Source organism: Petromyzon marinus, chromosome 67 (genome assembly GCF_048934315.1).
Source record: "Petromyzon marinus isolate PM22_M1 ecotype Great Lakes invasive population chromosome 67, UKy_Petmar_22M1.pri1.0, whole genome shotgun sequence".
NCBI classification, from domain to species: Eukaryota; Metazoa; Chordata; class Hyperoartia; order Petromyzontiformes; family Petromyzontidae; genus Petromyzon; species Petromyzon marinus.
Genome location: NC_133733.1, coordinates 5,330,430 through 5,356,086, shown reverse-complemented (window position 1 = coordinate 5,356,086; position 25,657 = coordinate 5,330,430). Strand labels below are relative to the sequence as shown.

The window sequence follows — 25,657 nt, the reverse complement described above, 5'->3', positions numbered from 1 at the left end:
AGACTCCAATGTTAAATCCTCCCCGTAGACTCCAATGTTAAAGCCTCCCCATAGACTCCAATGTTAAATCCTCCCCATAGACTCCAATGTTAAATCCTCCCCGTAGACTCCAATGTCTGTTTGTGTGTCTCCCTTGTGATGGGGACTTAGTTAAGGATGAACATTGTTGAGATCCATGACGGGCACCACGGGGTTGACCAACAAGTGTCTGAATCGATCTGTAAGAAGATGAGTGGTTAACAGCTATGGCGGTGCGGTGATGTGGGTGTCTAGGACCACCACCACCATCACCACCACAACCGCCGCGCTCGGCCGCCTTTGTCTCTCCACCCCCCCCACTCACTTCTTCTTGATGTCTTCGTCCAGTTTCTCGCAGCAGAACGCCTTCACCTCGAAGTCCACTCCGCAGGACTGCAGCAGCCAAAGATAAAGCACAAAGGGTACCCCCCCCCAGGTAGCCTTCAATGCTAATTGAGGGGCAAGTGCTGTTAGCCAGTAGCAGCTGACACAGACTCGCAGCTGCAAAGACAAAGGTCCCCCGTGTAGCCTCTAACAGGCTGTAGGGGCAAGTGCTGTGAGTAGCAGCAGCACCTGTGAAGGTAGACACAGACAAAGGTCCCCCGTGTAGCCTCTAACAGGCTGTAGGGGCAAGTGCTGTTAGTAGCGAGTAGCAGCACCTGTGAAGGTAGACACAGACAAAGGTCCCCCGTGTAGCCTCTAACAGGCTGTAGGGGCAAGTGCTGTGAGTAGCGAGTAGCAGCAGCACCTGTGAAGGTAGACAGACAAAGGTCCCCCGTGTAGCCTCTAACAGGCTGTAGGGGCAAGTGCTGTTAGCGAGCAGCACCTGTGAAGGCTACCGGCACTGTGGCACACGAGGGGGTTGGGTGGCTACCAGCACCACGCCCGGCCGCCTTTGTCTCCCTACCGTTACACCAGCTACTCGTTTGAGGCTGAGTCGACCTAGGGAAGGCCCAGGAACGGTTCAGATAATCGTCACCGGTGTTTGCCGTGAGCGGGAATCGAAGCCGGGTCGCCAGGTTCGTGGTGCAGCGTAGCGCTAACCACTACACCCACCGCTCTCCCCTACTCACACACACATATACACATACACACACATACATACACATACACACACACATACACACATACACACACATATACACACACATACACACATACACAAATACACACACATACACACACATACATACACATACAAACACACGCAAACACACACATAAACACACACACACAGGCAAACACACACACGAGCAAACACACACACGCAAACACATACATACACACACATACACACATACATACACACACACATATACACATACATACACACACATACATACACACACATACACACACATACACACACACATACAATAACAACCGCCATTCGCCACTAAGTGGCGGTGACGTCACCACGACGCTCGTGCCAGGCCATGTGCACCTTGAGGCTACCACGTGAAGTGTCGAACGCCCGCTGGCAGGAGGTCACGGGGCAGACCCAGGTGCCACGGGTCGACTGACTTAGATGACTGGCTGATGCACCACCTGTGCCCCCTACTGTGCCAACCTGCTGGGCTTTAGCCACCCGGCGCTCTGCTCGTTGTTGTGAGCGTCGCTCCTCCGCCCTCCGTTGTTGTTGGAGGGCGACTGCCTCCAACTGCCCAGTAGCGTCCTTCACGAGCCTCCTCCACAGAGGCCGATCTTGACACCGCTGGTACCAGTCATCGGCAAGTCCACTCAGCTCCACGTCCTCCTGAACCACATCACTCCATCTCTTCTCTAGCCCGTGCCGCGCCCGTTTAGCCCCCTCGATCCGGCCGAACAAAAGCTGTTTCAGCATGCGGTGGCTGGGCATGCGGGCTACATGACCCAGCCATCGCAGCCTTGCCCGCCGGAGGAGCTCACCGATGGGACCCTGCCCAGATCTTTCAAGGATTTGTGAGCTCCTCACACAATCCAGTCTGGTTAAACCCAGGATGGATCGTAGGCAGGCCAGCCTAAATGTTTCCAACCGGCGAAGATGTTCCATTAGGGGGGTCCACGTTTCGCAAGCGTAGAGAAGGGAGGGAATGACCGTGGCCGAGAAGGCCTGAAGCTTAGTGCGGAGCGACAGACCAGGTAGCTTCCACACAGCGTTACGCAACCGATGAAAAGATATTGCCACTCGACTGATTCGGAGTGAGACCTCTGCTGTTAAACTGGAGCCAGTCATAAGCACACTGCCCAGGTATGGGAAACACATACACACATACACACACACTCACACACATACACACACACATACACACACACACACATACACACACACATACACACACATACACACATACACACACTCACACACACATACACACACTCACACACACACACATACACACACACATACACACACACATACACACACACATACACACACATACACACATACAACAACCGCCATTCGCCACTAAGTGGCGGTGACGTCACCACGACGCTTGTGCCAGGCTATGTGCACCCTGAGGCCACGTGAAGTGTCGAACGCCCGCTGGCAGGTGGTCACGGGGCAGACCCAGGTGCCACGGGTCGACTGACTGAGATGACTGAGATGACTGGCTGATGCACCACCTGTGCCCCCTACTGTGCCAACCTGCTGTGCTTTAGCCACCCGGCGCTCCGCTCGCTGTTGTGAGCATCGCTCCTCCGCCCTCCGTTGTTGTTGGAGGGCGACTGCCTCCGGCAAAACAACCCCCTACCTCCTCGCGGTGCCGGACGGGCAACTCTGTCGTGGACAGCGCTGTGGGGGGAGATCCAATTTTGATTGGCTCCTCCCCTCATGGCATATGTGTCCACCACAGGGGCTAAACGGGGGCTCTGGACGGGTGCGAGGGGCTGGTAACCCCTCCACCTTCAATTAATTACCACGAAACCACGAATTAAACTGAAATATGTAACAACTAAGCTTGTGCCGGAGGCCCCGGGGGGCCAGGCGTCTATGACGTCTCCTGGCCAAACCCCAATTGGCGGAGCCAGGAGATTGAATACCTACCCTCGGGGCTACTCCAGAAACAACGAAAAGCCACTACGGGTGGCCACGTGGAATGTTCGAACGCTCACTGCAGAGGAGAGGCTGCCACTCCTCTGTCGGGAGCTGGACCGGTACCGCCTGGATCTATGCGGCATTCAGGAGGTCCGGTGGACCGGCTCTGGCTCCTGCCACCATGAGGGGTGGACAGTCCTCTACTCGGGGAAGCAGACTGCCAAACAACAGGGTGTGGGTCTTCTTTTGAACAAAAGAATGAAGGGGGCGTGGGAGCGTGGCGGTGAGGTGTGGGAAGCTGTAAGCCCCAGGCTACTTTGGGCTCGCCTTCCCATCAACCGGAGGCGAGGAATGGTGGTTACTTATGCCCCCACCGAAGATGAACATCCGTGGAGGGATGCAGGCAAAGCCGATGAGTCAGATGCCTTCTATGACCTCCTGTCACAGGTGCTGGCTAAAGTGGCCCCTCGGGATAGAGTCATCATGTTGGGTGACTTCAATGCCCGAGTTGGTCATGATACTGGCACCTGGTCTGGAGTGATTGGAGGGCATGGGCCAGATCAGCTCAATAACAACGGTAGGAGGCTGCTAGATTTTTGTGCAGCCCATGGGCTTGTAATTACCAACACGCTGTTCCGGCATCGGCGCATCCACACAACATCATGGATGCATGCCGGGTCCAAGCAAGAACATCTGCTGGACTACATAGTGACGGACCAGCGAATGCGAGCCCATGTCCTTGACACCAGGACCTACCGTGGAGCTGATCTGCCCTCTGACCATCGACTAGTCATCTGTAAGATGCGCCTGCCATTCTTCCACTCCGGTGGTGGGTGTACACCCAGGACCCCATTCCAGCCTAAAGTGGCCTGGTCTCAGTTATCTGATGAAAGTTGCAAGCGAGAATTTCATCATCGCTTGCGGCTGGGATTGGCATCGTCCCCGACTCCTCCTGATGTCGAGGTTAAATGGGCGAGGTTTAGGACTGTGACTCATGCAGCAGCAATGGCTGCTTTGGGTACGCGGTCCAGACCTCCCCAGACACCCTGGATGACAGAGGAGTTGTTCAGGATGGTTGAGAAAAAGCGACAGGCCCACTGTCATCGGCTACAGAATCCCACGTCAGAGAATGAGGAGGCTTACCGCAGCCTTCGCTCGGAGGTTCGGAGAGCCGTGAGGCGCTGCAAGGATGGGTGGTGGTCGCGGGTTGCTGAGGAGATGGAGTCTGCCTCAGTGGCCCGTGATCACAAATCTCTATTTAACTCCATCAAAAAAGTAACCTGCAGCGCCACACCTATTACCATCATTAGGGGAAAAAACGGTGATCCAATTTCCGACCCCCAGGAACAGGTTCGCAGATTTGCTGAGCATTTCTGTGAGGTCCTGGGGGAGGGAAAATCCCTCAGCCAGGAAAACACCGTGGCACAAAGTGAGGATGACCCTGCTGAGGCTGCGGTGCCTCAAATATTGGATGAAGTCACCCCCTGTGAGTGGCTGGCTGAGGTGCCATCTGCTGAGGAAGTATTGAAGGCGATCCGGAGTCTGAGACCAGGAAAGGCAGCGGGCAGAGATGATCTCCCAAGCGAAATGCTGAGGGAGGGTGGCGTTTGTGCTTCAGACTGCCCTATATGACATCATAACAACAGTCTGGACCACTGGACAGGTTCCGCAGGATTGGAAGGATGCCCTGGTGGTCCCCCTTTTTAAGAAGGGGGACCGCACAGACTGTAACAACTACAGGGGCATCTCACTCCTCAGTGTGCCGGGAAAGGTCCTGGCAAGGATTATTCAGCATCGCCTTGCCAGGCACGCTGAGGAGAGGCTTGCGGAGCCCCAATGCGGTTTCAGGAAAGGGCGGTCCTGCACAGATGCCATATTTTCTGTCCGTCTGCTACAGCAGAGGTGTAGGGAATTCCAACAAGACCTACATCTCTGCTTTATTGACCTGGTCAAGGCCTATGATACCATCAGTAGGCCTGGGCTCTGGGTCGTTCTTCGTGCTTTTGGAGTACCTGACCCTCTGCTCACGATCATTAAGGACCTTCATGATGGTGAGCGGGCCCGGGTAAAACTACGTGGCCGGGAGTCAGAGCCATGCCCTGTACACCTTGGGGTGCGACAGGGATGTCCTCTGGCTCCCACATTATTTAACATCTATTTTGACCACGTAGTTCGTGAAGCCTTCAATAGCTGTACCGGGGGAATCTCCATATGGTACAGATATAATGGGAGGCTAATCGATGCCCGGGTGCGGTCAAGGGATCGCTCCCTATTGCTCAACCACGTTATGTATGCTGATGACTTGGTAATAGCTGCTCAGTCAGAGGAGGAGTTGGAGACGCTGCTGCTGAGACTGGAGCGTGCCACTAAGAGGTGGGGCCTTACCATCAGCCCCACCAAAACTAAGCACCTGCCTGGGTATACACACATACACACACAGACACACACACACACATACACACACATACACACACATACACACACACATTCACATACACACATACACTCACATACACACACACACACATACACACACATACACACACGTGTATGTGTATGTGTGTGTACAGGAGTGTGACACTGAGCTGGGAAGATCGCTGGCAGACAGCCCCAGGTGACCCGAGTGGCTCCCCAAACCCCTCCCCCCCACGCCCCCTCAGCTACCCCGCCCCTTTCTCCCCCCCCCGTACTCCACCCCTCCCCCTCCTCCACTCCTCCTCCACCCGCCCCCTCCTTCTCCACCCTCCCCCCTTCTCTACCCCCCTAACCCCCTCCTCCTCCACTCCCCACTCCCTCCCCCTCCTCCTCCACCCCTCCCCCCTTCTCTACTCCCCCCCTCCTCCTCCACCCCTCCCCCAACCCACTCCCCCTCCTCCACTCCCCCTCCACCCCTCCCCCTCCACCCACCCCCCTCCTCCATTCCCCCCCCTCCTTCACTCCTCCTCCACCCCTCCCCCTCCTCCACTCCCCCTCCTTCACTCCTCCCCCTTTTCTACTCCCCCCCCTCCTCCTCCACTCCTCGTCCACACCTCCCCCCTTCTCTACCCCCCCCCACCCACCTCTACTCCCCTACCCCCCTCCTCCACCCCTCCCCCTCTCTCCCCATCCAGCAGTGGAGTGAGCAGGGCACCCACTCGCCTTGTCCTTGTCGCTGGGAGCCGGCTGCATGGTGACTGAGCAGGGCAAGTTCTGGGGCATCTGTGGGGGGGGGGAGGGAAGACAAAGGCGGTGGGGGAGGGACACAAAGACAAAGGTGCCCCAGGTAGCCTCGAGGGCTGTAAGGGAAAGTGCGGGATCTATGTGGTATGGTAGTTCACTATGGAAGTCCACTGTGGTAGTTCACTATGGAAGTCCACTGTGGTAGTTCACTATGGACGTCTGCTGTGGTAGTTCACTATGGAAGTCTACTGTGGTAGTTCACCATGGAAGTCTGCTGCGGTAGTTCACCATGGAAGTCTGCTGCGGTAGTTCACTATGGAAGTCTCCTGTGGTAGTTCACTATGTAAGTACACTGTGGTAGTTCACTATGGAAGTCTACTGTGGTAGTTCACCATGGAAGTCCACTGTGGTAGTTCACTATGGAAGTCCACTGTGGTAGTTCACTATGGAAGTCCACTGTAGTAGTTCACTATGGAAGTCTGCTGCGGTAGTTCACTATGGAAGTCTCCTGTGGTAGTTCACTATGTAAGTACACTGTGGTAGTTCACTATGGAAGTCCACTGTGGTAGTTCACTATGGAAGTCTACTGTGGTAGTTCACCATGGAAGTCCACTGTGGTAGTTCACTATGGAAGTCCACTGTGGTAGTTCACTATGGAAGTCTACTGTGGTAGTTCACTATGGAAGTCCACTGTGGTAGTTCACTATGGAAGTCCACTGTGGTAGTTCACTATGGAAGTCTGCTGCGGTAGTTCACTATGGAAGTCTCCTGTGGTAGTTCACTATGTAAGTACACTGTGGTAGTTCACTATGGAAGTCTACTGTGGTAGTTCACCATGGAAGTCCACTGTGGTAGTTCACTATGGAAGTCCACTGTGGTAGTTCACTATGGAAGTCCACTGTGGTAGTTCACTATGGAAGTCTACTGTGGTAGTTCACCATGGAAGTCCACTGCGGTAGTTCACTATGGAAGTCTACTGTGGAAGTTCACTATGGTAGTTCACTGTGGTAGTTCACTATGTAAGTCCACTGTGGTAGTTCACTATGGAAGTCTACTGTGGTAGTTCACTATGGAAGTCCACTGTGGTAGTTCACTATGGAAGTCTACTGTGGTAGTTCACTATGGAAGTCCACTGTGGTAGTTCACTATGGAAGTCTACTGTGGTAGTTCACTATGGAAGTCCACTGTGGTAGTTCACTATGGAAGTCTACTGTGGTAGTTCACTATGGAAGTCTGCTGTGGTAGTTCACTGTGGTAGTTCACTATGGAAGTCTACTGTGGTAGTTCACTATGGTAGTTCACTATGGAAGTCTACTGTGGTAGTTCACTATGGTAGTTCACTATGGAAGTCTACTGTGGAAGTTCACTATGGTAGTTCACCATGGAAGTCTACTATGGTAGTTCACCATGGAAGTCCACTGTGGTAGTTCACTATGGAAGTCCACTGTGGTAGTTCACTATGGAAGTCTGCTGCGGTAGTTCACTATGGAAGTCTCCTGTGGTAGTTCACTATGGAAGTCCACTGTGGTAGTTCACTATGGAAGTCCACTGTGGTAGTTCACCATGGAAGTCTGCTGCGGTAGTTCACTATGGAAGTCCACTGTGGTAGTTCACCATGGAAGTCTCCTGTGGTAGTTCACTATGGAAGTCCACTGTGGTAGTTCACTATGGAAGTCTACTGTGGTAGTTCACCATGGAAGTCAACTGTGGTAGTTCACCATGGAAGTCTCCTGTGGTAGTTCACTATGGAAGTCCACTGTGGTAGTTCACCATGGAAGTCTACTGTGGTAGTTCACCATGGAAGTCCACTGCGGTAGTTCACTATGGAAGTCTACTGTGGAAGTTCACTATGGAAGTCCACTGTGGTAGTTCACCATGGAAGTCTACTGTGGTAGTTCACCATGGAAGTCTGCTGCGGTAGTTCACCATGGAAGTTCACTGTAATAGTTCACTATAGAAGTCCACTGTGGTAGTTCACTATGGAAGTCCACTGTGGTAGTTCACTATGGAAGTCCACTGTGGTAGTTCACTATGGAAGTCCACTGTGGTAGTTCACCATGGAAGTCCACTGCGGTAGTTCACTATGGAAGTCTACTGTGGAAGTTCACTATGGTAGTTCACTGTGGTAGTTCACTATGGAAGTCCACTGTGGTAGTTCACTATGGAAGTCTACTGTGGTAGTTCACTATGGAAGTCTACTGTGGTAGTTCACTATGGAAGTCCACTGTGGTAGTTCACTATGGAAGTCTACTGTGGTAGTTCACTATGGAAGTCCACTGTGGTAGTTCACTATGGAAGTCTACTGTGGTAGTTCACTATGGAAGTCCACTGTGGTAGTTCACTATGGAAGTCCACTGTGGTAGTTCACTATGGAAGTCCACTGTGGTAGTTCACTATGGAAGTCTACTGTGGTAGTTCACAATGGAAGTCCACTGTGGTAGTTCACTATGGAAGTCTACTGTGGTAGTTCACTATGGAAGTCCACTGCGGTAGTTCACTATGGAAGTCTACTGTGGAAGTTCACTATGGTAGTTCACTGTGGTAGTTCACTATGGAAGTCCACTGTGGTAGTTCACTATGGAAGTCTACTGTGGTAGTTCACTATGGAAGTCTACTGTGGTAGTTCACTATGGAAGTCCACTGTGGTAGTTCACTATGGAAGTCTACTGTGGTAGTTCACTATGGAAGTCCACTGTGGTAGTTCACTATGGAAGTCTACTGTGGTAGTTCACTATAGAAGTCTACTGTGGTAGTTCACTATGGAAGTCTACTGTGGTAGTTCACTATGGAAGTCCACTGTGGTAGTTCACTATGGAAGTTCACTGTGGTAGTTCACCATGGAAGTCTACTGTGGTAGTTCACTATGGAAGTCTACTGTGTAGTTCACTATGGAAGTCTACTGTGGTAGTTCACTATGGAAGTCCACTGTGGTAGTTCACTATGGAAGTTCACTGTGGTAGTTCACCATGGAAGTCTACTGTGGTAGTTCACTATGGAAGTCTACTGTGTAGTTCACTATGGAAGTCCACTGTGGTAGTTCACTATGGAAGTCTACTGTGGTAGTTCACCATGGAAGTCCACTGTTTTAGTTCACTATGGAAGTCTGCTGTGGTAGTTCACCATGGAAGTCTACCGTGGTAGTTCACTATGGAAGTCTGCTGTGGTAGTTCACTATGGAAGTCCACTGTGGTAGTTCACTATGGAAGTTCACTATGGTAGTTCACTATGGAAGTCTACTGTGGTAGTTCACCATGGAAGTCCGCTGTGGAAGTTCACTATGGAAGTTCACTGTGGTAGTTCACTATGGAAGTCTACTGTGGTAGTTCACTATGGAAGTCAACTGTGGTAGTTCACTATGGAAGTCCACTGTGGTAGTTCACTATGGAAGTCCACTGTGGTAGTTCACTATGGAAGTCCACTGTGGTAGTTCACTATGGAAGTCCACTGTGGTAGTTCACTATGGATGTCTACTGTGGTAGTTCACTATGGAAGTCCACTGTGGAAGTTCACTATGGAAGTCCACTGTGGTAGTTCACTATTGAAGTCCACTGTGGTAGTTCACTATGGAAGTCAACTGTGGTAGTTCACTATGGAAGTCCACTGTGGTAGTTCACTATGGAAGTCCACTGTGGTAGTTCACTATGGAAGTCCACTGTGGTAGTTCACTATGGATGTCTACTGTGGTAGTTCACTATGGAAGTCCACTGTGGAAGTTCACTATGGAAGTCCACTGTGGTAGTTCACTATTGAAGTCCACTGTGGTAGTTCATTATGGAAGTCCACTGTGGTAGTTCACTATGGAAGTCCACTCTGGTAGTTCACTATGGAAGTCTACTGTGGTAGTTCACCATGGAAGTCCACTGTGGAAGTTCACTATGGAAGTCTACTGTGGTAGTTCACTATTGAAGTCCACTGTGGTAGTTCACCATGGAAGTCTGCTGTGGTAGTTCATTATGGAAGTCCACTGTGGTAGTTCACTATGGAAGTCCACTGTGATAGTTCACTATGGAAGGCTACTGTGGTAGTTCACTATGGAAGTCCGCTGTGGCAGTTCACTATGGAAGTCCACTGTGGTAGTTCACTATGGAAGTCCACTGTGGTAGTTCACTATGGAAGTCTACTGTGGTAGTTCACCATGGAAGTCTACTGTGGTAGTTCACTATGGAAGTCCACTGTTGTAGTTCACTATGGAAGTCTACTGTGGTAGTTCACCATGGAAGTCTACTGTGGTAGTTCACTATGGAAGTCCACTGTTGTAGTTCACTATGGAAGTCTGCTGTGGTAGTTCACTATGGAAGTCTACTGTGGTAGTTCACCATGGAAGTCTACTGTGGTAGTTCACTATGGAAGTCTACTGTGGTAGTTCACTATGGAAGTCCACTGTGGTAGTTCACTATGGAAGCTTGCTGTGGTAGTTCACTATGGAAGTCTGCTGTGGTAGTTCACTATGGAAGTCTACTTTGGTAGTTCACTATGTAAGTCCACTCTGGTAGTTCACTATGGAAGTCTACTGTGGTAGTTCACTATGGAAGTTCACTATGGAAGTCCACTGTGGTAGTTCACTATGGAAGCCCGCTGTGGTAGTTCACTATGGAAGTCTACTGTGGTAGTTCACTATAGAAGTCTACTGTGGTAGTTCACTATGGAAGTCTACTGTGGTAGTTCACCATGGAAGTCCACTGTGGAAGTTCAATATGGAAGTCTACTGTGGTAGTTCACTATGGAAGTCCACTGTGGTAGTTCACTATGGAAGTCTACTGTGGTAGTTCACTATGGAAGTCTACTGTGGAAGTTCACTATGGAAGTCTACCGTGGTAGTTCACTATGAAATTCTACTGTGGTAGTTCACTATGGAAGTCTACTGTGGTAGTTCACTATGGAAGTCCACTGTGGTAGTTCACTATGGAAGTCCACTGTGGTAGTTCATTATGGAAGTCTACTGTGGTAGTTCACTATGGAAGTCTACTGTGGTAGTTCACTATGAAAGTCCACTGTGGTAGTTCACTATGAAAGTCTACTGTGGTAGTTCCCTATGGAAGTCTACTGTGGAAGTTCACTATGGAAGTCTACTGTGGTAGTTCACTATGAAATTCTACTGTGGTAGTTCACTATGGAAGTCCACTGTGGTAGTTCACTATGGAAGTCCACTGTGGTAGTTCACTATAGAAGTCCACTGTGGTAGTTCACTATGGAAGTCCACTGTGGTGGTTCACTATGGAAGTTCACTATGGAAGTTCACTATGGAAGTTCGCTATGGAAGTTCACTATGGAAGTTCACTATGGAAGTTCGCTGTGGTGGTTCACTATGGAAGTTCATTGTGGAAGTTCACTATGGAAGTTCACTGTGATGGTTCACTATGGAAGTTCACTATGGAAGTTCACTATGGAAGCTCACTATGGAAGTCTACTGTGGTAGTTCACTATGGAAGTCCACTGTGGTAGTTCACTATGGAAGTTCACTATGGAAGTTCACTATGGAAGTCCACTATGGTAATTCACTACGGAAGTTCACTATGGAAGTTCACTATGGAAGTCCGCTGTGGTGGTTCACTATGGAAGTCCACTGTGGTGGTTCACTATGGAAGTCCACTATGGTAATTCACTACGGAAGTTCACTATGGAAGTTCACTATGGAAGTTCACTATGGAAGTTCACTGTGGTAGTTCACTATGGAAGTCCACTATGGTAATTCACTACGGAAGTTCACTATGGAAGTTCACTACGGAAGTCCGCTGTGGTGGTTCACTACCGAAGTCCACTGTGGCGGGCCTCACTACGGTAGTTGCCTCCGGCGGTCGACCGCGATATCTGCCCGCGGTGTCGCACCCCCCCGGGGGGCCCCACTCACGCTGAAGCTGAAGGGGTAGGCCGTGCCGCCCAGCTTGTTCAGGAGGCGGTCCTGCAGGGACGTGGCGGCGGCCGTCGCCGGCGGCCCCTGGCATGGTGGGTACAGCTGCCGGTGGGTCACGTGGATGTCGCGCCGGAACGGGATGCCGATCACCTCGAAGTCGTCCCGGCCGTAGCGGAAGGCGCACGTCAGGGACACGTACACTGCGGCGGCCGCGGGTCGACAGCCGCCGGACACGACGGCGATGGCCGGCGATCAGGGGCACGTACACGGCAGCCGCGGCAATGGCCGCGGCAATGGCCGCGGCAATGGCCGCGGCAATGGCCACGACAATGACCACGACAATAACCACGACAATGACCACGACAATGGCCACGACAATGACCACGGCAATGACCACGACAATAACCACAAAAATAACCACAACAATGACCACGACAATAACCACGACAATAACCACAACAATAACCACGACAATAACCACAACAATGACCACGACAATAACCACGACAATGACCACGACAATAACCACGACAATGACCACGACAATGACCACGACAATAACCACAACAACGACCACGACAATAACCACGACAATGACCACGACAATAACCACGACAATGACCACGACAATAACCACAACAATGACCACGACAATAACCACGACAATGACCACGACAATAACCACGACAATGACCACGACAATGACCACAACAATAACCACAACAATAACCACGACAATGACCACGACAATAACCACGACAATGACCACGACAATGACCACGACAATAACCACGACAATGACCACGACAAAAACCACAACAATGACCACAACAATAACCACAACAATAACCACGACAATAACCACGACAATGACCACGACAATGACCACAACAATAACCACGACAATAACCACAACAATGACCACGACAATAACCACGACAATAACCACGACAATGACCACGACAATAACCACGACAATGACCACAACAATAACCACGACAATAACCACGACAATGACCACGACAATGACCACGACAATAACCACGACAATGACCACGACAATAACCATGACAATAACCACGACAATAACCACGACAATAACCACAACAATGACCACGACAATAACCACGACAATGACCACGACAATGACCACGACAATAACCACGACAATAACCACGACAATGACCACGACAATAACCACGACAATGACCACGACAATAACCATGACAATAACCACGACAATAACCATGACAATAACCACAACAATGACCACGACAATAACCACGACAATGACCACGACAATAACCACGACAATAACCACGACAATAACCACGACAATGACCACGACAATGACCACGACAATAACCACGACAATGACCACGACAATAACCACGACAATAACCACGACAATAACCATGACAATAACCACGACAATGACCACGACAATGACCACGACAATGACCACGACAATGACCACGACAATAACCACGACAATGACCACGACAATAACCACGACAATGACCACGACAATGACCACGACAATAACCACAACAACGACCACGACAATAACCACGACAATGACCACGACAATAACCACGACAATGACCACGACAATAACCACAACAATGACCACGACAATAACCACGACAATGACCACGACAATAACCACGATAATGACCACGACAATGACCACAACAATAACCACAACAATAACCACGACAATGACCACGACAATAACCACGACAATGACCACGACAATGACCACGACAATAACCACGACAATGACCACGACAAAAACCACAACAATGACCACAACAATAACCACAACAATAACCACGACAATAACCACGACAATGACCACGACAATGACCACAACAATAACCACGACAATAACCACAACAATGACCACGACAATAACCACGACAATAACCACGACAATGACCACGACAATAACCACGACAATGACCACAACAATAACCACGACAATAACCACGACAATGACCACGACAATGACCACGACAATAACCACGACAATGACCACGACAATAACCATGACAATAACCACGACAATAACCACGACAATAACCACAACAATGACCACGACAATAACCACGACAATGACCACGACAATGACCACGACAATAACCACGACAATAACCACGACAATGACCACGACAATAACCACGACAATGACCACGACAATAACCATGACAATAACCACGACAATAACCATGACAATAACCACAACAATGACCACGACAATAACCACGACAATGACCACGACAATAACCACGACAATAACCACGACAATAACCACGACAATGACCACGACAATGACCACGACAATAACCACGACAATGACCACGACAATAACCACAAAAATAACCACAACAATGACCACGACAATAACCACGACAATAACCACGACAATGGCCACGACAATAACCACAACAATAACCACGACAATGACCACGACAATAACCACGACAATAACCACAACAATAACCACGACAATAACCATGACAATAACCACGACAATGGCCACGACAATAACCACAACAATAACCACGACAATAACCACGACAATGACCACAACAATAACCACGACAATGACCACGACAATGACCACGACAATGACCACGACAATAACCACGACAATGACCACGACAATGACCACAACAATAACCACAACAATGACCACGACAATAACCACAACAATAACCACAACAATAACCACAACAATAACCACAACAATGACCACAACAATAACCACGACAATAACCACGACAATGACCACGACAATGACCACAACAATAACCACGACAATGACCACGACAATAACCACGACAATGACCACGACAATAACCACGACAATGACCACGACAATGACCACGACAATAACCACGACAATAACCACAACAATGACCACGACAATAACCACGACAATGACCACGACAATGGCCACGACAATAACCACAACAATGACCACAACAATGACCACGACAATAACCACGACAATGACCACGACAATAACCACAAAAATAACCACAACAATGACCACGACAATAACCACGACAATAACCACGACAATGGCCACGACAATAACCACAACAATAACCACGACAATGACCACGACAATAACCACGACAATAACCACAACAATAACCACGACAATAACCATGACAATAACCACGACAATGGCCACGACAATAACCACAACAATAACCACGACAATAACCACGACAATGACCACAACAATAACCACGACAATGACCACGACAATGACCACGACAATGACCACGACAATAACCACGACAATGACCACGACAATGACCACAACAATAACCACAACAATGACCACGACAATAACCACAACAATAACCACGACAATAACCACGACAATGACCACGACAATGACCACGACAATAACCACGACAATGACCACGACAATGACCACGACAATAACCACGACAATGACCACGACAATAACCACGACAATGACCACGACAATAACCACGACAATGACCACAACAATAACCACGACAATGACCACGACAATAACCACGACAATGACCACGACAATAACCACGACAATGACCACGTCAGTAGCCAATCAGGGACACGAACACTGCAAGGGGCACGGCAACAGCCGCCGGCAATAGCAAGGACAACAACAACAACGCCAATAACAACAACAACAACAACCACCACTCTGGGCAACAGTCACAGTGGCACGTTCATGTTTTTATTTTTTAAAATTTTGGTGCCGTACATAAATGACGTCACGCACCTAGGGGGTCTGACGTGGAGGAGGAGGGGCGGGGTTTGAGAGTTGTGACGTCACATCAAAACGCGCAACTTTATAAATAAATAAAGGCGCAACACGTTCTACTTAATTAAATAGACTTTTTTTTTTAAAGATAAATGTTTTCTCCTGCACCGTCAGAGTGCAGCAGCGCCACATTAAACACGCAACTACAATGTGACAATAGTTGAAAGTGACGTCATTTATGGACGGCCCCATTATTTCAAACCAAACCCCGCCCCCCGGCCCCCCCCCGGCCCCCCCCGGCCCCCCCCCCCTTTGTCCCGTTACCTTTGCGGCCTTTGATGTACGCCGGATCGACATAGACGACACCGTCTGTGAGACACACAGAGACACAGACAAAGGTGACCCGTGTAGCCTCTAACAGGCTGTAGGGGCAAGTGCTGTGAGTAGCGAGTAGCAGCAGCACCTGTGAAGGTAGACACAGACAAAGGTCCCCCGTGTAGCCTCTAACAGGCTGTAGGGGCAAGTGCTGTTAGCGAGCAGCACCTGTGAAGGCTACCGGCACTGTGACACACGAGGGGGTGGGTGGCTACCAGCACCACGCCCGGCCGCCTTTGTCTCCCCCCAGTGGCGATGTTCACTACACACCGCTACACCAGCTACTCGATTGAGGCTGAGTCGACCTAGGGGAGGCCCACGACCGGTTCAGATAATCGTCACCGGTTTTTAGGTCGTCAGCGGGAATTGAACCCGGGTCTACGGGTTCGTAGCACGGCGTAGCGCTAACCACTACACCCACCGCTCCCCACTCCGATGCAAACACCCGCCATTCGCCACTAAGTGGCGGTGACGTCACAACGGCGCCCGTGCCAGGCTAGGTGCACCAATTTGAGGCTGCCACGTGAAGTGTCGAAGGCTCGCCGCTGGCAGGAGGAGGTCACGTGACAGACCCAGCAGGTGCCACGGGTCAGCTGACCGAGATGACCGGTAGATTCACCACCAGCTGTAACCCCCCTACTGTGCCAGGCTAGGTGCAGGAGGAGGTCACGTGACAGACCCAGCAGGTGCCACGGGTCGGCTGACAGAGATGACCGGTAGATTCACGACCAGCTGTAACCCCCTACTGTGCCAGGCTAGGTGCAGGAGGAGGTCACGTGACAGACCCAGCAGGTGCCATGGGTTGACTGAACGAGATGACCGGTAGATGCACCACCAGCTGTACCCCCCTACTGTGCCAGGCTAGGTGCAGGAGGAGGTCACGTGACAGACCCAGCAGGTGCCAGACGAAGCGGATTTGTATGCTACTGCTGATAATGATGATGCTCCTGATGATGATGGCAATGCTCATGTTGATGCCACTGATGATGCTGATGATGATGCTGATTATGATGCTGATGATGATGCAGATGATGCTGCTGATGATTACTTACCAACAGGATCCACGTGGTCCAGATGGTCGATAAAGTCTCGTTTTGCCATGTAGACTGTCACCTGAGTCCACCACGGAGTCCACCACGGAGTCCACCACGTGGAGTCCAACGGAGCACAGTCAGGTACACAGCACCACCAGTGGTGAGCATTGACTCGCTCACTCACCCATCCACTCACTCATCCACTCACTCATCCAATCACTCATCCACTCACTCACTCACCCACTCACTCATCCACTCACTCATCCACTCACTCACTCATCCACTCACTCATCCACTCACTCACTCATCTACTCACTCACCCACTCACTCATCCACTCATCCACTCACTCATCCACTCACTCATCCACTCACTCACCCACTCACTCATCCACTCACTCATCCACTCACTCACTCATCTACTCACTCACTCATCTACTCACTCACCCACTCACTCATCCACTCACTCATCCACTCACTCATCCACTCACTCACCCACTCACTCATCCACTCACTCATCCACTCACTCACTCATCTACTCACTCACCCACTCACTCATCCACTCACTCATTCACTCACTCATCCACTCACTCACTCATCTACTCACTCACCCATTCACTCATCCACTCACTCACCTACTCACTCACTCACTCATCCACTCACTCACACACTCACTCACCCAATCACTCACCCACTCACCCACTCACTCATCCACTCACTCACCTACTCACTCACTCATCCACTCACTCACACACTCACCCAATCACTCATCTACCCACTCACTCACTCACCCGCTCACTCACTCACTCACCCATCTACCCACTCACTCACTCACCCACTCACTCACCCACTCACTCACCCACACACTCACCCACCCACTCACTCACCCACACACTCACCCACCCACTCACTCACCCACTCACTCACTCACCCACTCACTCACTCACCCACTCACTCACTCTCTAGCACAAACCCCTCACGCATCTACTCACTCACCTATATACAGGGTGTTTAAAATAATGGACCCAATTTCAAAGCAGTATATTTGACCATTTTATAAATGCTCTACGCGCCCTCCACACCCGCTGTGCGGACAACATCGAGACGATAGTTGAATTCGTCCCGAAACGCCTCTCAAAGTGTTTTCTCTTCCACTGAAGTCACCGCTGTCGTAATTCTGTTTGCGAGGTCATCCAGATTAGCCGCTAAATGGTGGCACAAAAACACCACGGGTCTTTGGCAGGGTGTGGCGATGTCTGGGGGGTGATCTTGGGGGCCAAGGGCGTCCCGTGGCCACCTGCCCAACGTTGAGGCGGTGTTGTCTAGCGAACGACTGAGGCTAGGGGCTGTTTGTGCGCTGTGAGAGGCATCTCGCGGTAATCATTTGAAACTCTGTGCCCCGCCCCCTCTATGCCCCGCCCTCTGTATGCCCCACCATATCTATGCCCCGCCCTCTGTATGCCCCGCCCTCTCTATACCCCGCCTCCTCTATGCCCCGCCCTCTGTATGCCCCGCCCTCTGTATGCCCCGCCGTCTCTATGCCCCACCTTCTCTATGCCCCGCCCTCTCTATACCCCACCCTCTCTATACCCCGCCTTCTCTATGCCCCGCCCTCTCTATGCCCCGCCCTCTCTATACCCCGCCCTCTCTATACCCTGCCCTCTCTATACCCCGCCTTCTCTATGCCCCGCCCTCTCTATGCCCCGCCCTCTCTATGCCTCGCCATCTCCATGCCCCGCCCTCTCTACGCCCCACCCTCTCAAGTGGTAAGAATTTCATTCATGGACGGTCAGTGGTTGCAGAGATTTCGCGATTTCAAATCGGGTTCCGTCGTGTTCAAACACCCAGTGTTTAGTCACCTTACCAATCACTCGCCCACCCGCCCACTCTTACCTTCCCATTGGAGCTGGTTTTCTTGAAGACACTGCAAACGAGACAACACCGATGAGGAACCTTTAAAAGGAGCCACTTGACGTGCTGGAAGCTTGAGTTGGTTGTAGGTGTGGTGCGTTCAACTGAGCCGCAGACGTACTCTACGGAGGCAATGCATTCATCGAGAAAGGTAGAGATCTATAGATGAGCGAGAGGTAGAGATCTATAGATGAGAGAGAGAGAGAGGGGTAGAGATCTATAGATGAGAGAGAGGGGTAGAGATCTATAGATGAGAGAGAGATAGAGATCTATAGATGAGAGAGAGAGGTAGAGCTCTATAGATGAGAGAGAGAGAGGTAGAGATCTATAGATGAGAGAGAGAGGGGTAGAGATCTATAGATGAGAGAGACAGGGGTAGAGATCTATAGATGAGAGAGAGAGAGGGGTAGAGATCTATAGATGAGAGAGAGAGAGGGGTAGAGATCTATAGATGAGAGAAAGGGGTAGAGATCTATAGATGAGAGAGAGAGGTAGAGATCTATAGATGAGAGAGAGAGAGGGGTAGAGATCTATAGATGAGAGAGAGAGAGAGGTATAGATCTATAGATGAGCGAGAGGTAGAGATCTATAGATGAGAGAGAGAGGTAGAGATCTACAGATGAGAGAGAGAGAGAGGGGTAGAGATCTATAGATGAGAGAGAGGGGTAGAGATCTATAGATGAGAGAGAGAGAGGTAGAGATCTATAGATGAGGGCGAGAGAGGGGTAGAGATCTATAGATGAGAGAGAGAGGGGTAGAGATCTATAGATGAGAGAGAGAGGTAGAGATCTATAGATGAGAGAGAGAGAGGTAGATATCTATAGATGAGAGAGAGAGAGGTAGAGATCTATAGATGAGATAGAGAGAGAGAGAGGTAGAGATCTATACATGAGAGAGATAGGTAGAGATCTATAGATGAGAGAGAGGTAGAGATCTATAGATGAGAGAGAGGTAGAGAGCTATAGATGAGAGAGAGAGGGGTAGAGATCTTTAGATGAGAGAGAGAGAGGTAGAGATCTATAGATGAGAGAGAGAGGTAGAGATCTATAGATGAGAGAGAGAGGGGTAGAGATCTATAGATGAGAGAGAGAGGGGTAGAGATCTATAGATGAGAGCGAGAGAGGGGTAGAGATCTATAGATGAGATAGAGAGAGGGGTAGAGATCTATAGATGAGAGCGAGAAAGGGGTAGAGATCTATAGATGAGAGAGAGAGGGGTAGAGATCTATAGATGAGAGAGAGAGGGGTAGAGATCTATAGATGAGAGAGAGAGGGGTAGAGATCTATAGATGAGAGAGAGGGGTAGAGATCTATAGATGAGAGAGAGAGAGGTAGAGATCTATAGATGAGAGCGAGAGAGGGGTAGAGATCTATAGATGAGAGAGAGAGGAGTAGAGATCTATAGATGAGAGAGAGAGAGGTAGAGATCTATAGATGAGAGAGAGAGGGGTAGAGATCTATAGATGAGAGAGAGAGGGTTAGAGATCTATAGATGAGAGAGAGAGGTAGATATCTATAGATGAGAGAGAGAGGTAGAGATCTATAGATGAGAGAGAGAGAGGGGTAGAGATCTATAGATGAGAAAGAGGGGTAGAGATCTATAGATGAGAGAGAGAGAGGTAGAGATCTATAGATGAGAGCGAGAGAGGGGTAGAGATCTATAGATGAGAGAGAGAGGGGTAGAGATCTATAGATGAGAGAGAGAGGTAGAGATCTATAGATGAGAGAGAGAGAGAGGTAGATATCTATAGATGAGAGAGAGAGGTAGAGATCTATAGATGAGATAGAGAGAGGTAGAGATCTATAGATGAGAGAGATAGGTAGAGATCTATAGATGAGAGAGAGGTAGAGATCTATAGATGAGAGAGAGGGGTAGAGATCTATAGATGAGAGAGAAAGGGGTAGAGATCTTTAGATGAGAGAGAGAGAGAAGTAGAGATCTATAGATGAGAGAGAGAGGTAGAGATCTTTAGATGAGAGAGAGGGGTAGAGATCTATAGATGAGAGAGAGAGAGGGGTAGAGATCTATAGATGAGATAGAGAGAGAGGTAGAGATCTATAGATGAGCGAGAGGTAGAGATCTATAGATGAGAGAGAGAGGTAGAGATCTACAGATGAGAGAGAGAGAGAGAGAGGTAGAGATCTAAAGATGAGAGAGAGGTAGAGATCTATAGATGAGAGAGAGAGGTAGAGATCTATAGATGAGAATGAGGTAGAGATCTATAGATGAGAGAGAGAGGGGTAGAGATCTATAGATGAGAGAGAGAGGAGTAGAGATCTATAGATGAGAGAGAGAGAGGTAGAGATCTATAGATGAGAGAGAGAGGGGTAGAGATCTATAGATGAGAGAGAGAGGGTTAGAGATCTATAGATGAGAGAGAGAGGTAGATATCTATAGATGAGAGAGAGAGGTAGAGATCTATAGATGAGAGAGAGAGAGGGGTAGAGATCTATAGATGAGAAAGAGGGGTAGAGATCTATAGATGAGAGAGAGAGAGGTAGAGATCTATAGATGAGAGCGAGAGAGGGGTAGAGATCTATAGATGAGAGAGAGAGGGGTAGAGATCTATAGATGAGAGAGAGAGGTAGAGATCTATAGATGAGAGAGAGAGAGAGGTAGATATCTATAGATGAGAGAGAGAGGTAGAGATCTATAGATGAGATAGAGAGAGGTAGAGATCTATAGATGAGAGAGATAGGTAGAGATCTATAGATGAGAGAGAGGTAGAGATCTATAGATGAGAGAGAGGGGTAGAGATCTATAGATGAGAGAGAAAGGGGTAGAGATCTTTAGATGAGAGAGAGAGAGAAATAGAGATCTATAGATGAGAGAGAGAGGTAGAGATCTTTAGATGAGAGAGAGGGGTAGAGATCTATAGATGAGAGAGAGAGAGGGGTAGAGATCTATAGATGAGATAGAGAGAGAGGTAGAGATCTATAGATGAGCGAGAGGTAGAGATCTATAGATGAGAGAGAGAGGTAGAGATCTACAGATGAGAGAGAGAGAGAGAGGTAGAGATCTAAAGATGAGAGAGAGGTAGAGATCTATAGATGAGAGAGAGAGGTAGAGATCTATAGATGAGAATGAGGTAGAGATCTATAGATGAGAGAGAGAGAGGGGTAGAGATCTATAGATGAGAGAGAGAGAGGTAGAGATCTATAGATGAGGGCGAGAGAGGGGTAGAGATCTATAGATGAGAGAGAGAGGGGTAGAGATCTATAGATGAGAGAGAGAGGTAGAGATCTATAGATGAGAGAGAGAGGTAGATATCTATAGATGAGAGAGAGGTAGAGATCTATAGATGAGATAGAGAGAGAGAGAGGTAGAGATCTATAGATGAGAGATAGGTAGAGATCTATAGATGAGAGAGAGGTAGAGATCTATAGATGAGAGAGAGGTAGAGAGCTATAGATGAGAGAGAGAGGGGTAGAGATCTTTAGATGAGAGAGAGAGAGGTAGAGATCTATAGATGAGAGAGAGAGGTAGAGATCTATAGATGAGAGAGAGAGGGGTAGAGATCTATAGATGAGAGAGAGAGGGGTAGAGATCTATAGATGAGAGCGAGAGAGGGGTAGAGATCTATAGATGAGATAGAGAGAGGGGTAGAGATCTATAGATGAGAGAGAGAGGGGTAGAGATCTATAGATGAGAGCGAGAAAGGGGTAGAGATCTATAGATGAGAGAGAGAGAGGGGTAGAGATCTATAGATGAGAGAGAGAGGGGTAGAGATCTATAGATGAGAGAGAGGGGTAGAGATCTATAGATGAGAGAGAGAGAGGTAGAGATCTATAGATGAGAGCGAGAGAGGGGTAGAGATCTATAGATGAGAGAGAGAGGGGTAGAGATCTATAGATGAGAGAGAGAGAGGTAGAGATCTATAGATGAGAGAGAGAGGGGTAGAGATCTATAGATGAGAGAGAGAGGGTTAGAGATCTATAGATGAGAGAGAGAGGTAGAGATCTATAGATGAGAGAGAGAGGTAGAGATCTATAGATGAGAGAGAGAGAGGGGTAGAGATCTATAGATGAGAAAGAGGGGTAGAGATCTATAGATGAGAGAGAGAGAGGTAGAGATCTATAGATGAGAGCGAGAGAGGGGTAGAGATCTATAGATGAGAGAGAGAGGGGTAGAGATCTATAGATGAGAGAGAGAGGTAGAGATCTATAGATGAGAGAGAGAGAGGTAGATATCTATAGATGAGAGAGAGAGAGGTAGAGATCTATAGATGAGATAGAGAGAGGTAGAGATCTATAGATGAGAGAGATAGGTAGAGATCTATAGATGAGAGAGAGGTAGAGATCTATAGATGAGAGAGAGGGGTAGAGATCTATAGATGAGAGAGAAAGGGGTAGAGATCTTTAGATGAGAGAGAGAGAGAGGTAGAGATCTATGGATGAGAGAGAGAGGTAGAGATCTTTAGATGAGAGAGAGGGGTAGAGATCTATAGATGAGAGAGAGAGAGGGGTATAGATCTATAGATGAGATAGCGAGAGGGGTAGAGATCTATAGATGAGAGAGAGAGGTAGAGATCTATAGATGAGAGAGAGAGAGGGGTAGAGATCTATAGATGAGAGAGAGAGAGGTAGAGATCTATAGATGAGAGAGAGAGAGGTAGAGATCTATAGATGAGAGAGCGAGGTAGAGATCTATAGATGAGAGAGAGATCTATAGATGAGAGCGAGAGAGGGGTAGAGATCTATAGATGAGATAGAGAGAGGGGTAGAGATCTATAGATGAGAGAGAGAGGGGTAGAGATCTATAGATGAGAGAGAGAGAGGTAGAGATCTATAGATGAGAGCGAGAGAGGGGTAGAGATCTATAGATGAGATAGAGAGAGGGGTAGAGATCTGTAGATGAGAGAGAGAGAGGTAGAGATCTATAGATGAGAGAGAGGGGTAGAGATCTATAGATGAGAGAGAGAGAGGGGTAGAGATCTATAGATGACAGAGAGAGAGGTAGATATCTATAGATGAGAGAGAGAGAGGGGTAGAGATCTATAGATGAGAGAGAGAGGGGTAGAGATCTATAGATGAGAGAGAGGTAGAGATCTATAGATGAGAGAGAGGGGTAGAGATCTATAGATGAGAGAGAGAGAGGTAGAGATCTATAGATGAGAGAGAGAGGGGTAGAGATCAATAGATGAGAGAGAGAGGGGTAGAGATCTATAGATGAGAGAGAGGTAGAGATCTATAGATGAGAGCGAGAGAGGGGTAGAGATCTATAGATGAGAGAGAGGGGTAGAGATCTATAGATGAGAGAGAGAGAGGGTTAGAGATCTATAGATGAGAGAGAGAGAGGTAGAGATCTATAGATCAGAGAGAGAGGGGTAGAGATCTATAGATGAGAGAGAGAGAGGGGTAGAGATCTATAGATGAGAGAGAGAGGGGTAGAGATCTATAGATGAGAGAGAGGGGTAGAGATCTATAGATGAGAGAGAGAGAGAGATCTATAGATGAGAGAGAGAGAGTTAGAGATCTATAGATGAGAGAGAGGGGTAGAGATCTATAGATGAGAGAGAGAGAGAGGGTTAGAGATCTATAGATGAGAGAGAGAGAGAGGGGTAGAGATCTAGAGATGAGAGAGAGAGGTGTAGAGATCTATAAATGAGAGAGAGAGAGGGGTAGAGATCTATAGATGAGAGAGAGAGGGGTAGAGATCTATAGATGAGAGAGAGAGAGGGGTAAAGATCTATAAATGAGAGAGAGAGGGGTAGAGATCTATAGATGAGAGAGAGAGAGAGGGGTAAAGATCTATAAATGAGAGAGAGAGAGAGGGGTAGAGATCTATAGATGAGAGAGAGGTAGAGATCTATAGATGAGAGAGAGAGGGGTAGAGATCTATAGATGAGAGAGAGACAGGGGTAGAGATCTATAGATGAGAGAGGGGTAGAGATCTATAGATGAGAGAGAGAGAGGGGTAGAGATCTATAGATGAGAGAGAGAGAGAGAGGTAGAGATCTATAGATGAGAGAGAGAGAGGTAGAGATCTATAAATGAGAGAGAGAGAGGGGTAGAGATCTATAGATGAGAGAGAGAGGTAGAGATCTATAAATGAGAGAGAGGGGTAGAGATCTATAGATGAGAGAGAGAGAGGGGTAGAGATCTAGAGATGAGAGAGAGAGGGGTAGAGATCTATAGATGAGAGAGAGAGGGGTAGAGATCTATAAATGAGAGAGAGAGGGGTAGAGATCTATAGATGAGGGAGAGAGAGAGATCTATAGATGAGAGAGAGAGAGGGGTAGAGATCTATAGATGAGGGAGAGAGAGAGATCTATAGATGAGAGAGAGAGAGGGGTAGAGATCTATAGATGAGAGAGAGAGAGAGGGGTAGAGATCTATAGATGAGAGAGAGAGGGGTAGAGATCTATAGATGAGAGAGAGAGGGGTAGAGATCTATAGACGAGAGAGAGAGAGAGGGGTAGAGATCTATAAATGAGAGAGAGAGGGGTAGAGATCTATAGATGAGAGAGAGAGAGGTAGAGATCTATAGATGAGAGAGAGAGGTAGAGATCTATAGATGAG

General features: G+C 48.8%; 1 protein-coding gene across 1 annotated transcript in view; it reads right to left on the bottom strand.

Moving 5' to 3' along the window:
- LOC116956804 (beta-arrestin-1-like) overlaps positions 1–25,657 on the bottom strand; it is a 48,924-nt gene that overhangs the window by 5,408 nt on the left and 17,859 nt on the right. Inside the window, exons 3-8 of the mRNA XM_076054731.1 lie at positions 19,119–19,149; positions 17,247–17,307; positions 16,144–16,188; positions 12,045–12,247; positions 6,176–6,235; positions 344–411 (exon numbers count right to left, since the gene is read on the bottom strand). Coding sequence (XP_075910846.1) covers positions 344–411; positions 6,176–6,235; positions 12,045–12,247; positions 16,144–16,188; positions 17,247–17,307; positions 19,119–19,149 — 468 coding nt within the window. The remainder of the gene's footprint in view (positions 1–343; positions 412–6,175; positions 6,236–12,044; positions 12,248–16,143; positions 16,189–17,246; positions 17,308–19,118; positions 19,150–25,657) is intronic.